The 12268-nt window shown below is 40.2% G+C and overlaps 2 protein-coding genes across 2 annotated transcripts in view; one reads left to right on the top strand and one right to left on the bottom strand.

Annotated features, from left to right (window-relative positions):
- The window catches only part of zgc:100829 (uncharacterized protein LOC445149 homolog), a 50888-nt gene extending 39667 nt beyond the window's left edge, over positions 1-11221 (top strand). The window contains exon 8 of the mRNA XM_007234573.4: positions 5171-11221. Coding sequence (XP_007234635.3) covers positions 5171-5400 — 230 coding nt within the window. The 3' untranslated portion in view covers positions 5401-11221. The remainder of the gene's footprint in view (positions 1-5170) is intronic.
- Positions 1-12268, bottom strand: part of rasgrp2 (RAS guanyl releasing protein 2 (calcium and DAG-regulated)) — a 494831-nt gene that overhangs the window by 366557 nt on the left and 116006 nt on the right. The gene's annotated exons all lie outside the window — the stretch shown is intronic.

The raw sequence follows: 12268 nt of genomic DNA, 5'->3' as shown, positions 1-12268 counted from the left end.
TTTCACTATAGGTTCGGTTTTGATATTTGTGTGCTTTGGCAACATTGTTTTTTTTTTTAAACAGTCATGCTAATAAAGCCAATTTGAATTGAATTGAATTGAATTGAACTAGTTAGGGAGTTAGGGATAGAGAGGCCTATAGCGACATTGCAGGAGAGAGAGATGATGGACAGAGAGTGAAAGAGAGAGAGAGATGATAGTGTGAGAGAGAAAGAATAGAAGCATGTAGGAAAGCGAAAGAGAGAAACTGAGATAGATATAGAGAGAGGCCTGTAGACATTGCAGAATAGAGAGAGAGAGAGAATTAAAATGAGAGAGTTGATGTTTGGTGATCAGGTGTTTCCAGGCTTTGTCACAACTGATTGCGAGGTCGTGGAGGTACTGGGCGTATGTGTGTGTGGGGGTTTCAGGCTCAAGTTCCACAGCGTCTCTCAGATCATGTTTTGTGTGTGTGTGTGTGTGTGTGTGTGTGTGTGTGTGTGTGTGATGGGAGGAAGCGGGCGGTTCTGGTAGGATGAAAAACGCAACGCTGGGGCAAGTGGCAGCATGGATGGAGTAGAGGTGTGAGGCTTTATGCTGGTGTCAGCTAACGGGGGGGGGCAGGGGAGTGGTGTGCAGGACGCTAACGCGTCCAAGCACACTTACACACACTCACACACACACGCACTCCCTCACACACACGCACAAGCTTTTACACACACACATATGGGATGTGTTTGTAGGGCGCAGTACAGGCTATTAGTGGGGCGTGGAGAACGTGGTGGATCAAACAGCTTTGGACTACGAGTGTGACCGTGTGTGTGCGTGTGTGAGTGTGCCTGTTTGTGGGTGCGTGTGTGTGTGTGCGCGTGCATGTGTGCCCGCCTAGGTCGCTGGAGCCTGTCCAGGGTTTCCGTGGCGACCACACAACACAGCAAGACAATCAGAGGCTGCAGGCCCACGCAGTGCGGAGAGAGGACATTAGCACAGGAACCACAGGTCAGGGACTGGGGGTGGGGGGTGGATGGGGGGGTAGACAGGGAGGGAGGGAGAGAGAGAGAGATAGAGAGACAGAGAGAGAAAGAGGAAGAGGAGGAGGAGGAAGAAGAAGAGGAAGAGAGGAAACACATCATATAGGGAGAGTAGTTATAGGGCAGTTTAGGCCCTGCCTCTTTAATAGCTGGACAGGCTGTGTGTGTGTGTGCATGTGTGTGTATGTGTGTGCATGTGTGTGTGTGTGTGTGTTTGCACTTTTTTTGGTCATAACATACATGTACCTACTCATATATATCTGACATGTCATGACACGGAAAACACGGACACATGTGGAGGCAATGCGTTAATACAACACAAAAGTATAAACCATAGAGATTTAGTCATAGGTTGCCAGGTCAGTATGAAACCCCTTTAAGCGGGATTGCCAGTTGAATATAAGACCCTCACTGGGGGATTCTGGCAGTAACTGTAAGGTCTGAAGAGACTTATATGAGATCATACAGGTGCAAAGTTGTTGAGTTTAAGGTCAAACCAGCTGCAGTACTTGTTACAATACTGTTCTGTTTTTTACTGTATATATGATAAATCATACATAATTCATAATCAGATCAAAAACTGATTGACAAGTTTAATTACATGCATTTATGAGTTTCAGTCAAATGCAATGTTTTCAATCATATATTTAAACAAGTTCATATTCATAAAGTTTAAAGAGTTCAGAAATCAATATTTGGTGTTTTTTTAATTACAGTTTTCATGCATCGTGGCATGTTCTCCTCCACCAGTCTTACACACTGCTTTTGGATAACTCTATTCCACTCCTGTTGCAAAAATTCAAGCAGTTCAGCTTGGTTTGGTGACTTGTGATCGTACATCTTCCTCTTGATAATATTCTAGAGGTTTTTAATTTGGTAAAATCAAAGAAATTAAAGAATGATTAATATGAATTGGACAGCATCGGATTCAGATCTCCTATTCAGATCTCTGACTTTACTTTATGTACAAGGTGGAGCAGCTCCTGTAGGTAGGAGTGTATAATAGAGTGGAGGACAGTGAGTGATTAAACACAGTGTTTAAAAACTCCAGCAGCACTGCTGTATCTGGTCTACTCACTGTACCAGCAGCTCAACGCTAACAACACACACTAACACCTTATACACCACCACATGCTAATCAGTGTCAGTGCAGTGCTGAGAATAATGACCTGCTCTGTAGTGGTCTTTTTCCTGTGGGGTCCTGACCTTTGAAGAACAAGGTGAAAGAAGGAGGATAATAAAGTATATAGAGAAACAGATACAGAAGTACAGTCTGTAATTATAGAACTTCTTACAGAAAAAGTGCTCCTAAATTAATGATAATGTGCAAACAAGGAGGAGGTGGTCATAATGTAATGGTTGTTTGAGTTGTGTGTATGTATATATAAATGTGTGTCTGGCTGATAGACCCTGCAGCTCGTGGTTCTGCCGCTGGCCGCTCTGGCTCGTGACTCACAGCAGGGAATATTGGGACACTTCGTTCATCGGAAACAGCACGCCGTGTGTGTGTGTGTGTGTGTGTGTGTGTGTGTGAGGTTGTGTTTGGGAGAGGCCGAGTTTGGGTGGAAAAAATAAGCGTGTCAGAGTTTGTGCGTGAAAGCGAGAAGGGGTAAGTGTGTGAGAGAGAAGGAGAGAGAGATAGAGAGAAAGAGAGAGAGAGAGAGAGAGAGAGAGAGAGAGAGAGAGAGAGGGAGAGCGCTCACACATCTGTGTCCCCCGGGGACGGGGCTAAAAATACGCGGTTCCTCAAGCCTTCTGGTGTCTGAGCAGCGTCTGTCTGCTCTCCACCGCCATCCCTGCGGCCCTCCTTTCCTCATCTTCCATCCCTCCGTCCCTCAATTACACACACACAGACTCACTCGCACGCACGTATACACACACACACACACACACACACACACACCAACTATACCCAGCTGCGTCCCTGCTCCACTTCCTTCGCCGACGACCTCCGGTCTGGCAGTCTACAGCCCAGGAAGAAAGAGCCAGGGACAGAAAGAGGGAAAAAAGAGAGAGAGAGAGAGAGAGAGAGAGAGAGTAAGAGTAAGAGAGAGAGAGACTGTGTGCTGAGGTGGGTGAGGGGGGGGGTGAGAAACAGTGCGAGGAAACAGTGAAAGGGAGAGGGCTAAAGAAGGGCACGAGAGGAAGGAAGAATAGAGGGAGCGATGGATTCATGGCCTGCGTTACTGAGCTGTAATGAGAAGTGTCATAATGCTATCAGTAAAAATGTCCCACTTTTGCTAAAGGCCTGGCCAATATCCCGCTCATCACTTTGTATTACAGTTGCTTCGCCCAGTCCCTATTTCTTCCTTTCATTTTCACTTTCTTTCTTTCTCTCTTAGTCTCTTTCTTTTATATGAGCTAACTTAGAGGAGCTACATTGGCTATATGAATCTACCTATATATACAGGGGTTGGACAATGAAACTGAAACACCTGGTTTTACACCACAATAATTTATTGTCCCGACGGACAGTTCTGGTGGAAACAGGAGAGTTGAGGTGCACACTGAATTCTGCCGTGATTTGGGCAGACGTTGTTTTATGTTTTTTGGACACAATCCGGGTTAGCACCCGAACATCCCTTTTAGACAGCTTCCTCTTACAGTGTCCACAGTTAATCCTGTTGGATGTGGTTCGTCCTTCTTGCTATTATGCTGACATTACCCTGGATACCGTGGCTCTTGATGCATCATAAAGACTTGCTGTCTTGGTCACAGATGCGCCAGCAAGACGTGCACCAACAATTTGTCCTCTTTTGAACTCTGGTATGTCACCCATAATGTTGTGTGCATTGCAATATTTTGAGCAAAACTGTGCTCTTACCCTGCTAATTGAACCTTCACACTCTTACAGCTCTTACTGGTGCAATGTGCAATTAATGAAGATTGGTCACCAGGCTGCTCCAATTTAGCCATAAAACTTCCCACACTAAAATGACAGATGTCTCAGTTTCATTGTCCAACCCCTGTACATATCTATGTATCTATCTGTTTGACAGTCAAGTCAGAATAGTATGCCCACCTTCCTGTTGCTTTCACACTTACTGTCATCTTATCAGTTCCACTGAGCATAGGAGCTCTTTGTGTTTCTATACTTCTCTGTATACTTGGTGCATTAAGGTTTATGCCTGTGTGAAACCAAACCAAACAGATGGAGAAAAAAACTAAAACAAACTCATCAACTGATTCGGACCAATGAAACGGACTACAGATGTGAAAACGCCCTTAAACTACAGGTGCCAATAAATACAGATATTTATAGTCTTTTATTTTCATAGATTTTAATTTGTTTAAAAGCAGTGTTCTGTATCCCAAATCGGACAGAATACAGTTGAAAGAATAGCATTTACTGGTTACTGCAAATTTAGTTATGTCAAAATAATAATTGGAAAACATAATAATCACATAGTTACTGTGGACAAGCTGCCAATTTTAGCCAACAATAAATACAATAAAACAAAATAAAATTGACAAATGGGACAGTAGAAGGGGTAGTCAGAAGGATCAGGGTCAAAACTAGTGAACAGCAGCAAGAGAGAGAAAACGTACCATACAGGTTACGATTATCAGTCCAGGGGTCATACACAGGCAAGTCAATATCAGAGAGCAATTATAATCAAGGTCGGGAAATACAAAAACAGGGTCGGCAACGAGAGAGAGAGAACACAGGTAAGGAGCAACAGATTGTAGAAGGATAATCTATTAGCAAAGTACTCAAAATACTTAGCAAAGAATGAGTTGAACTGAGCCCAAACACAGGTGTTTAGAATTCAGGTGATTTACCTCCTGGTGGTGCCGTGTGCAGTGTCTTCTGATCAGGAATGGTTGCTTCTTGGTAATGATGCTCTCTTTTGATAAAAAAAAAACCCTGATACCATGTTTAAGTATCAGTATCAGCACCATTACTTATATAGTATCTGTACAATCTGTACAACACTACCAGGATCAAAGTCTAAAGATTTATGTTAAATGTGTAAGTGACAAAATGTAGCAATGGCCATTTGTGTGTATTAAATCATACTGTTTTTTGTTGGTCTACCTGGTGGTAAAGTCTTAACTCTTAAACCATAACTCGTATTAAATATTCTTTATACAGTATAACTTATATAACTTTCTCAATAATCATAATAAAACATTTTCTGTTGCGTTCTGTTTTACAGGGAAAGATTTCAGAGTGATGGCAGCCTCCAAACGAGCTCTGTCCATAGAGTCGGACTCTGTGGGAGGGGACAGCTGTTTGGGGCGTGGCCGCGTAGCCGAGTTGATGAAAGCCTTCAGTGTGAACAGCAGTCACTCCTCCCCATCAGAAACTCCGCTCAGGGCCAACAAACCACCAATTCCAAACAAGCCCACTCACCTACGGCAGCGACCCTCCCCCTCACTCAGGTAATCAGGCAGCTGCCGACACCCATCTGGATCACCTCGCTCCCAGCTTGACCAAAGAAGACCCCCCCCCACCAGACCGGCAGAGCTTCTGTGGGGCAGGAGGTGACGTGTCCACAGCCTCTCTCAGGAATGTCTCTAATGAACGAGGGACAGAGGGGTTTAGCTTTTTTTTTTTAAATATTATTATTTTATTATTGTTTTGTATACTGTAATTGCGCTGGAAGATCTCTCAGCTGGCAAAATGCAACCTTTTACTGTTGTTACAGGCTTTTTCCTTTTTATTTTTTTACAGAATGTTATGACCTTTTACAGGCTTTTATTTCACGTTTGCTTGGGATCTGCACATATTTTGCTGAAGCACAAACATTTTGTTCCACTTCTTTGTAACTTTTACACATTGTTTAAAAAGCTTTATAGAGGAAATAAAACAACCAGTATGATTAATATGACAATATTTTAATCTAAATGCTTAAAATGATATTTATTCATTTATGTCATTTATTCCATCATAGAAGTTAAAGCAAAAGGGGCAAAAAGTGGACAGAAGTTCCATTTATGGCTATTTTGTTTTTGACCTATTTTTTAAATTATGTGTTTCTATTGTAAGTTTATTCTTGAAGACTGTTGCTAAGAACTGTAGTTGCTTCTATACAGTTTATTGCAATGTTTTACTCTATAGTTATAAGCCAATACATAATGGTTATTGACTTCCCTGTTAACAAACAACAGAGTAAATAGAGCAATTACACATTTCTTCAGGTTACTGGCTATTGACTCCTATTGACACCGAACACAAACGAACCTCTGACCCCTTCTTTCAGCTTTGTCAGCAGGATGTGTGCCCTGTGTGTTTCATCATACGACAAACTTACTGTGTCTTTTTAAGTTTTTTGTCTTTGGTTTGAAAACATATGATTCTTCTTAAGATTTATTTTTCTTAACAATTTTGTCCATCAGCCGGGATGTGTTTGGTGTTCAGGTATTGCTTACAAGGTTTTAAACTGGAGCTACAAGGATTACATGTCTGACGAACTCAAATCTCTATATAATATATCTAGGATTGTTTTTAGAAGTGAACAGTGATCAGAGTCAAGAAGTTCCTGAGTGCACTGATGGGCGGCACCAACTCTGGGTGCAATAGACGTTTTTTTTAACATCATGAAAGTTTTGAATTCAACTTTTTAACCTAGCTAACTTAACTAGCTAACATTTAACTAGTTTAGTACTCTTTTCCCTTGTCTCTCAGGATTGCACGTCCCAATTGCGTGCTAATTACCAACATTAACTACCATAATTTATGGACTATGAGGCGCACCGGATTATAAGGCTAGCTAGCAATGAACGTCTATTTTCCGGTCTATTTTCATACATAAGACGCACTGAATTATAAGGCACATTTTAAGAAAAAGTAGTAAGAATTAAGGGTGTGGCCATGAATCCCTTCTATTTCAGCAGGTTTAGCCGCTGGGGTTGGAAAACAAAACTGTAATTTAAAAACTTTAACTTCCTGAAAACTGTTTATTTGAGTAAATAAAGTCCATCTGTTTATTTACAGTAAGCGTAGATTTCCAATATTTTCAAAAGCACAGTTAGTAGTAGCGCTAGCCGCAGTTAGCAGCCCTAAATGAGGAGCCCTAAATGCTCCGGTAACCCAGGGTGCTATTAGCTAGTGGTTCTTTCCATGTAGCTTGGTAAACCTGGTAACCAAGCAGACTACAATCCAATATACTCACCTCAGAATAGTGAAAGAGCTAGCACTGCAATTAGCAGCTAATGCTAATACTGCTCCAGCCTCGGTGCTGGAGAAACTTCACTGAAAATCCTTTATATATAAGCAGAGTGATTTGCTGCTTCTTATAACCTGACTGGTAGAATCCATACATACATTTTTGGTAAAATTAAAGGATTTTAAGTGTGCCATATACTCTGAATCAGTCGGTTTGAATGTGGTAATAATGGCACTATAATCCCACCATGCAGTGCAAAATGAAATGGAAGAAGCTGCTCATGTTTGGAACAATATTGGAAAAATGACAGAGATTATAGTTTCATTGCTCTGTTATTACAAAACACATCAGTACATTCATGTTTTGTGTACTATCCTGCCAAATCTGCACAACTAAGATTAGTTTACAGTAAATATCTGATAGTATTAGTGTGTAGTATGCAACTGTGACTCACCCCAGACTTCCTTATTTTCCGCGCTACATTTTTGCACTTCCTGTATCCCTTGTTTCAAATTAAAAGCCCTGTTCAGTACAAGTTTTGTAATTGGTATTTCAAGACTTTTCAGAAAAGTCTATAGCAGCTGCAACCATAATTGTTTTGCAATAAATATATTTGGTGTAACACAAGACAATGCTGTAACACAAGACAATAGTTATCTAAAATCATTTTTGCTCAGTTTGCCTAAAATTGGCCCCAAACTTTCAAAATCACTTCAATGTCTTTTTTGAATTGGTGCATTGAGGAGTTGTGTTGATGTGATTTAGGGCATGGTATTGCTTTTAGGCAACTATTATTAGACAACTTCTAGTGTTTATTAGAAGCAGTAACCTTGTAGCTCCAGTACTCAACCAAATAACTCACCAAATATGTCTCAATTTATTTCGAACAATCATCAATCAATTGCATGTTTTTTGGCCAAACCATTCTCCAATAATGTTTTTTTATATTCTCATAAAGTTACACACTTCACAACTGGAGGTTTTGCTTATGAATCAATCTTATACTTGTGCTGTTCCTCAACTACTGAGGTGTTCTTTTGCCTTTGTAATAATTCTTGATGCATTGATGCCAGTGTGAATGACTTGATATATATGTGTATTGTGCTTCAGACACTTCATGTCGGCCAGATCCTTCCGCAGTAAGCACTAGCTTACTCTGTATTGCTGGATACTTTATTCATCACAGCTGGCAAAACCTTGACTGTGCTGGGCCAATCAAGCACTTTTTATTTTTGAAATAAGGATTTATTAAAGGCTCAGTAGTAAAGGGAAACTTCCACCACTCAATCTCCTGGCCTATCTTCTGTATCCTCTACCCTTCTATCTTTGCCATCTTATAGCATGATAGCACCAAGACAGTATGATATGACGAGCTCCTAGTTTTGGGTCAAGGTCTGGAAGATCTTTCAGTGCTGAGAGCCATTTATAGATGGCTTTTGCGCAACCTCTGATGAAATGGTTCTTCCAGAGCCCAAAAGTGACTCTAATGGTTCAGCTTGAAGCTTTTTTTTTTTTTTTAAGATCCAAGGGCTATGTACTCTCATCATCAAAAAATAGTTGGACCCAGAAGGAGGTGACAGATTGCAATGCTATACTATATTTGTAAAAGTATCCATGCTTGGCCATGGAAATCCATTCCATGAAGCTCTTTACGCTCTTATGCTCTTGCGCTAATATGAAGCCACATGAAGTTTGGAGGTATGTAGTGATTGACTCTACAGAAATTTTCACGATACCATGCTGGAGTTTCTGAGAGCGACACATTTTTCTCTTATGTTTGGAGAAGCAGTCTGCATAGGTGATGGGTTTTATACACATGTAGACATGGAAGTGATTTGAACCAAAGTTCAATGTTTTGGATGGATAACCTGAAAGGGATGGATGGCAATATTGTGTATTTGGAAGGAAGATAAAGGTTACCAGGTTTGTAGGGTTGTCACAATACCAGAATTTTGACTTCGATACAGATACCAACTGAAGTATCATGATTCTCGATACCAAAACAATACTTGAAAGAACAAAAAATAAATCAATAAAATTGTCTGACCATGAAGTCATTTCTATCAGGCATGTCATGTTTTCTGTCTAACTGCTAAATCAGATTTATGAACCCAACGTCTAATGACAAAACACTTATCTCCAAACTGGCAACTTTTACAGGAGAGAGAAAAAACCTTGTAAACTTTCAATGGAAGTCGATGTAAAAAGAGTTTATTTCAGATAATTTTGAAGAGTTTCTATTGGTCCGTCCATCAATAAATTTTGGCACAGTGTAAGGGACAGTTTTTCTGTTCAAATTATGTTGTAAACTAAAATTCGACAAAAATGGAGATAAGTTTTTTTTCATAGGACATATGATAGGGCGACGATATACAGGCACTTGGTCAGTGCAGATGTATTGAGCTACAGCTCTCTTTAGTCTTTCTGCTTCTTTGGAGGATTTATTTATTATATTTTATTAGTTATTAGTTATTAGTTATATTAACCTGACAGTATGAACTTTAAGGGGTGGCAGGAGAGTAAGAAGAACATTTATTAATGTTATGTTAACACTCATTGCTCTGTTTTATTAATCAAGATTTTACCTCAGTAAATAAGACCACACTCAATTTAGCGATCAAGGAGACTACATGACTACATCCAATTTGCGATGGAAACACAAAAACTTTAACATCTCGAGTTCACGCAGCAAGACGGTTGTCTAGCTTATCCCTAATGCTTAAACAGTTAGATTAGCAGTCAATAGTAAATCTTAGGAAAGCTTAAAAATCTTAACTAACTCCACTAACCTCTCCACTTCTCAGCTCTCTGTAGAGATCAGGATGCCTGTCCACCAACTGCTGAGCCAAGTTGATTGTGTTTGGCTTCTTGGTCATTGGTCTATTGGTCCTCAAGTCACTCAACCAAGTTAAATGAATATTCACACATTGATTCATTTGTTCAGAATACTAGGTTTGCCTAAGTCCTGCCACACTGGCCGTGGTGTGAATCAGTTGTCTTATGAAGTGAATCAAATTGTGCCTACTAATTTGACTCCTTTGAAGCTTTGAAGTAACTGGGCTTTATACAGTATTAAAAGCATTGAACACCATAAAGAACCAAATGGTGTTTTGACATGGTAGTATTGAAAAAGCATTGCAAATTTGGTGCATCATTCAACTCTACCAGGAACAATAAATGACTCAATATTTACACTGATATAGTCAATATTTATTGAGCTCCACGTAGAGACGTATATCACAGTGTATCACAGGTCTAACATATGGGTAACCACCAAGACAAAAACAGAACTCATCTCTGAAGATGACTCACTGCCATTCTGCTTCTAGTTTCTTAAACAAGCACAATAATTTGCCAGATCATTTGTCAGATCACCATTATAAGCATATTAACAGCCTAGTGTTACGTGTTAATGAGGTCCTGCAAGTAGTTGCCCTGCTTTTTCTGGGACAATGATCATCCACATACTGCTGGCATCTCAAGAGCTTGCCATTAGGACAAAGATGATATGTCACTGCCATGTGCTTCAATTTGATTTCATTAAATCTGAAGGATTTTTTTTAAAGGGATGGATTATTGCAGGACGCCATTAGGAACCTCTACAACTTCATACTAAGAACTCTGGCAGGTTGTGTACCACGTGTTACACACTACTTCTGTTTGCGTAACCCAATAAATTCATTCGGCTACTTTCTTTCAAATAGCTCTTCCAATATAATTGCAATCCGTCACTTACTGTACTTCTAGGTGTAACTATTATTTTGATGATGAGTATACCAAACCTTTACTCAAACTTGGTGAGCAAAAGCCGGCATCTTCTAATCTTTGCAGTGGGATTGTCGGCCAGTCCTTTCTGAAGGTTGTTTTTATTCAGTGTTTTTGGTTTTTAGGATGAAGTGTAATTAATATTTGACTGCACTATTTTTTTTTATTGTTATGTTGCACAACTGAAAGAGATGTATATGGAATCTCTGTATAGATTGATGACTTGAGTGATTTGAGGGTAATGGGAGGATGAGCGTGGGATATTGTGTCTGTGTGAGGAATGATCACACTTCAGCAATAAAATGATCCAAGTCCTCCATGACTCCAAAACCATTCTTTTTGTACTGTTGTTTTTATTTGTGTGTGTGTGTGTGTGAGTGTGTTTTTTTAGCAGTTCATGCCTGGGGGGTATATGGGAGTCATCTGAGGTTGACTGTTGACTCCGCAGCCACATTAAAGGAAATCATTAAGATGTGCTCTGTTCATTGCCACATAATGTCTGATTTACCAACTCTTGACAAATATCCAAAAAACAACGTACATAAAATGTGGTTTATTCCACTAATATCAAGCTCAGTATCATATGAAAAAGGTAATAGGGGTCATTGCATCCTTTACTTCTCAGGCATATACTGTCCTCTTGGCTGCCCCCTGCTTGCTGTACTCAAAACCACATGGAGAGAAAAAGAGCAAGAGTCAGAGTGATGACGAGAGAGAGAGAGAGAGAGAGAGAGAGAGAGCAGGGCCAGTAATGTACTTGACTATTAGAATTAGATATGAGTAGGGATGAGTATCAAGTCCTTCATACCTTCATATATCACTTTTAGTGCCATTTACCAAGTATAAGTCAAGTATAATATATATAATATGCTGCTGGAGATTTCTAAAGGCAGAGGTTTATCTGATGTTAAAGCGGCAATATTTATTATTTTGTTTGTAAACTGAAAGCAGAAGTATTTCTGAGTGGAGAAGGGATAAAATATTGTGTTTAATGGTGCTGGAACGACCATCCCTGCTAAACCTAATATATTTATTCTAAATCTGGGGTGACGGTTGGCTTTTCACGTAAATTCTTTCGGCTACATCACATGTCTTTACGTACTTATGTCACACGTACAGCCTCTAAAAGAGGATCCGGCTCAGATTTACTGAACGCGAGCGGCTGGTGGAGCACTGGAGACTTCAGAAGGGGAAACTCAGAGCTCAGTAGCTCGTTCACTCATAGTAAAAACAAAGTGTGTAGTTGAAGTGAAGTTTCTGACTGAGCACTCTCTCTCTCTCTCTCTCTCTGATTCTCTCTCTCTGACTGAACCTAACCAGGAATCGGATTCATCCGCTCTGAAAGGAGACCACATCACTGAAAGGAGACCACATCACACC

This window comes from Astyanax mexicanus, chromosome 17, assembly GCF_023375975.1.
Source record: "Astyanax mexicanus isolate ESR-SI-001 chromosome 17, AstMex3_surface, whole genome shotgun sequence".
NCBI classification, from domain to species: domain Eukaryota; kingdom Metazoa; phylum Chordata; class Actinopteri; order Characiformes; family Acestrorhamphidae; genus Astyanax; species Astyanax mexicanus.
The sequence above is the reverse complement of the archived record's forward strand: the minus strand, read 5'-3'. Positions and strand labels throughout refer to the sequence as shown.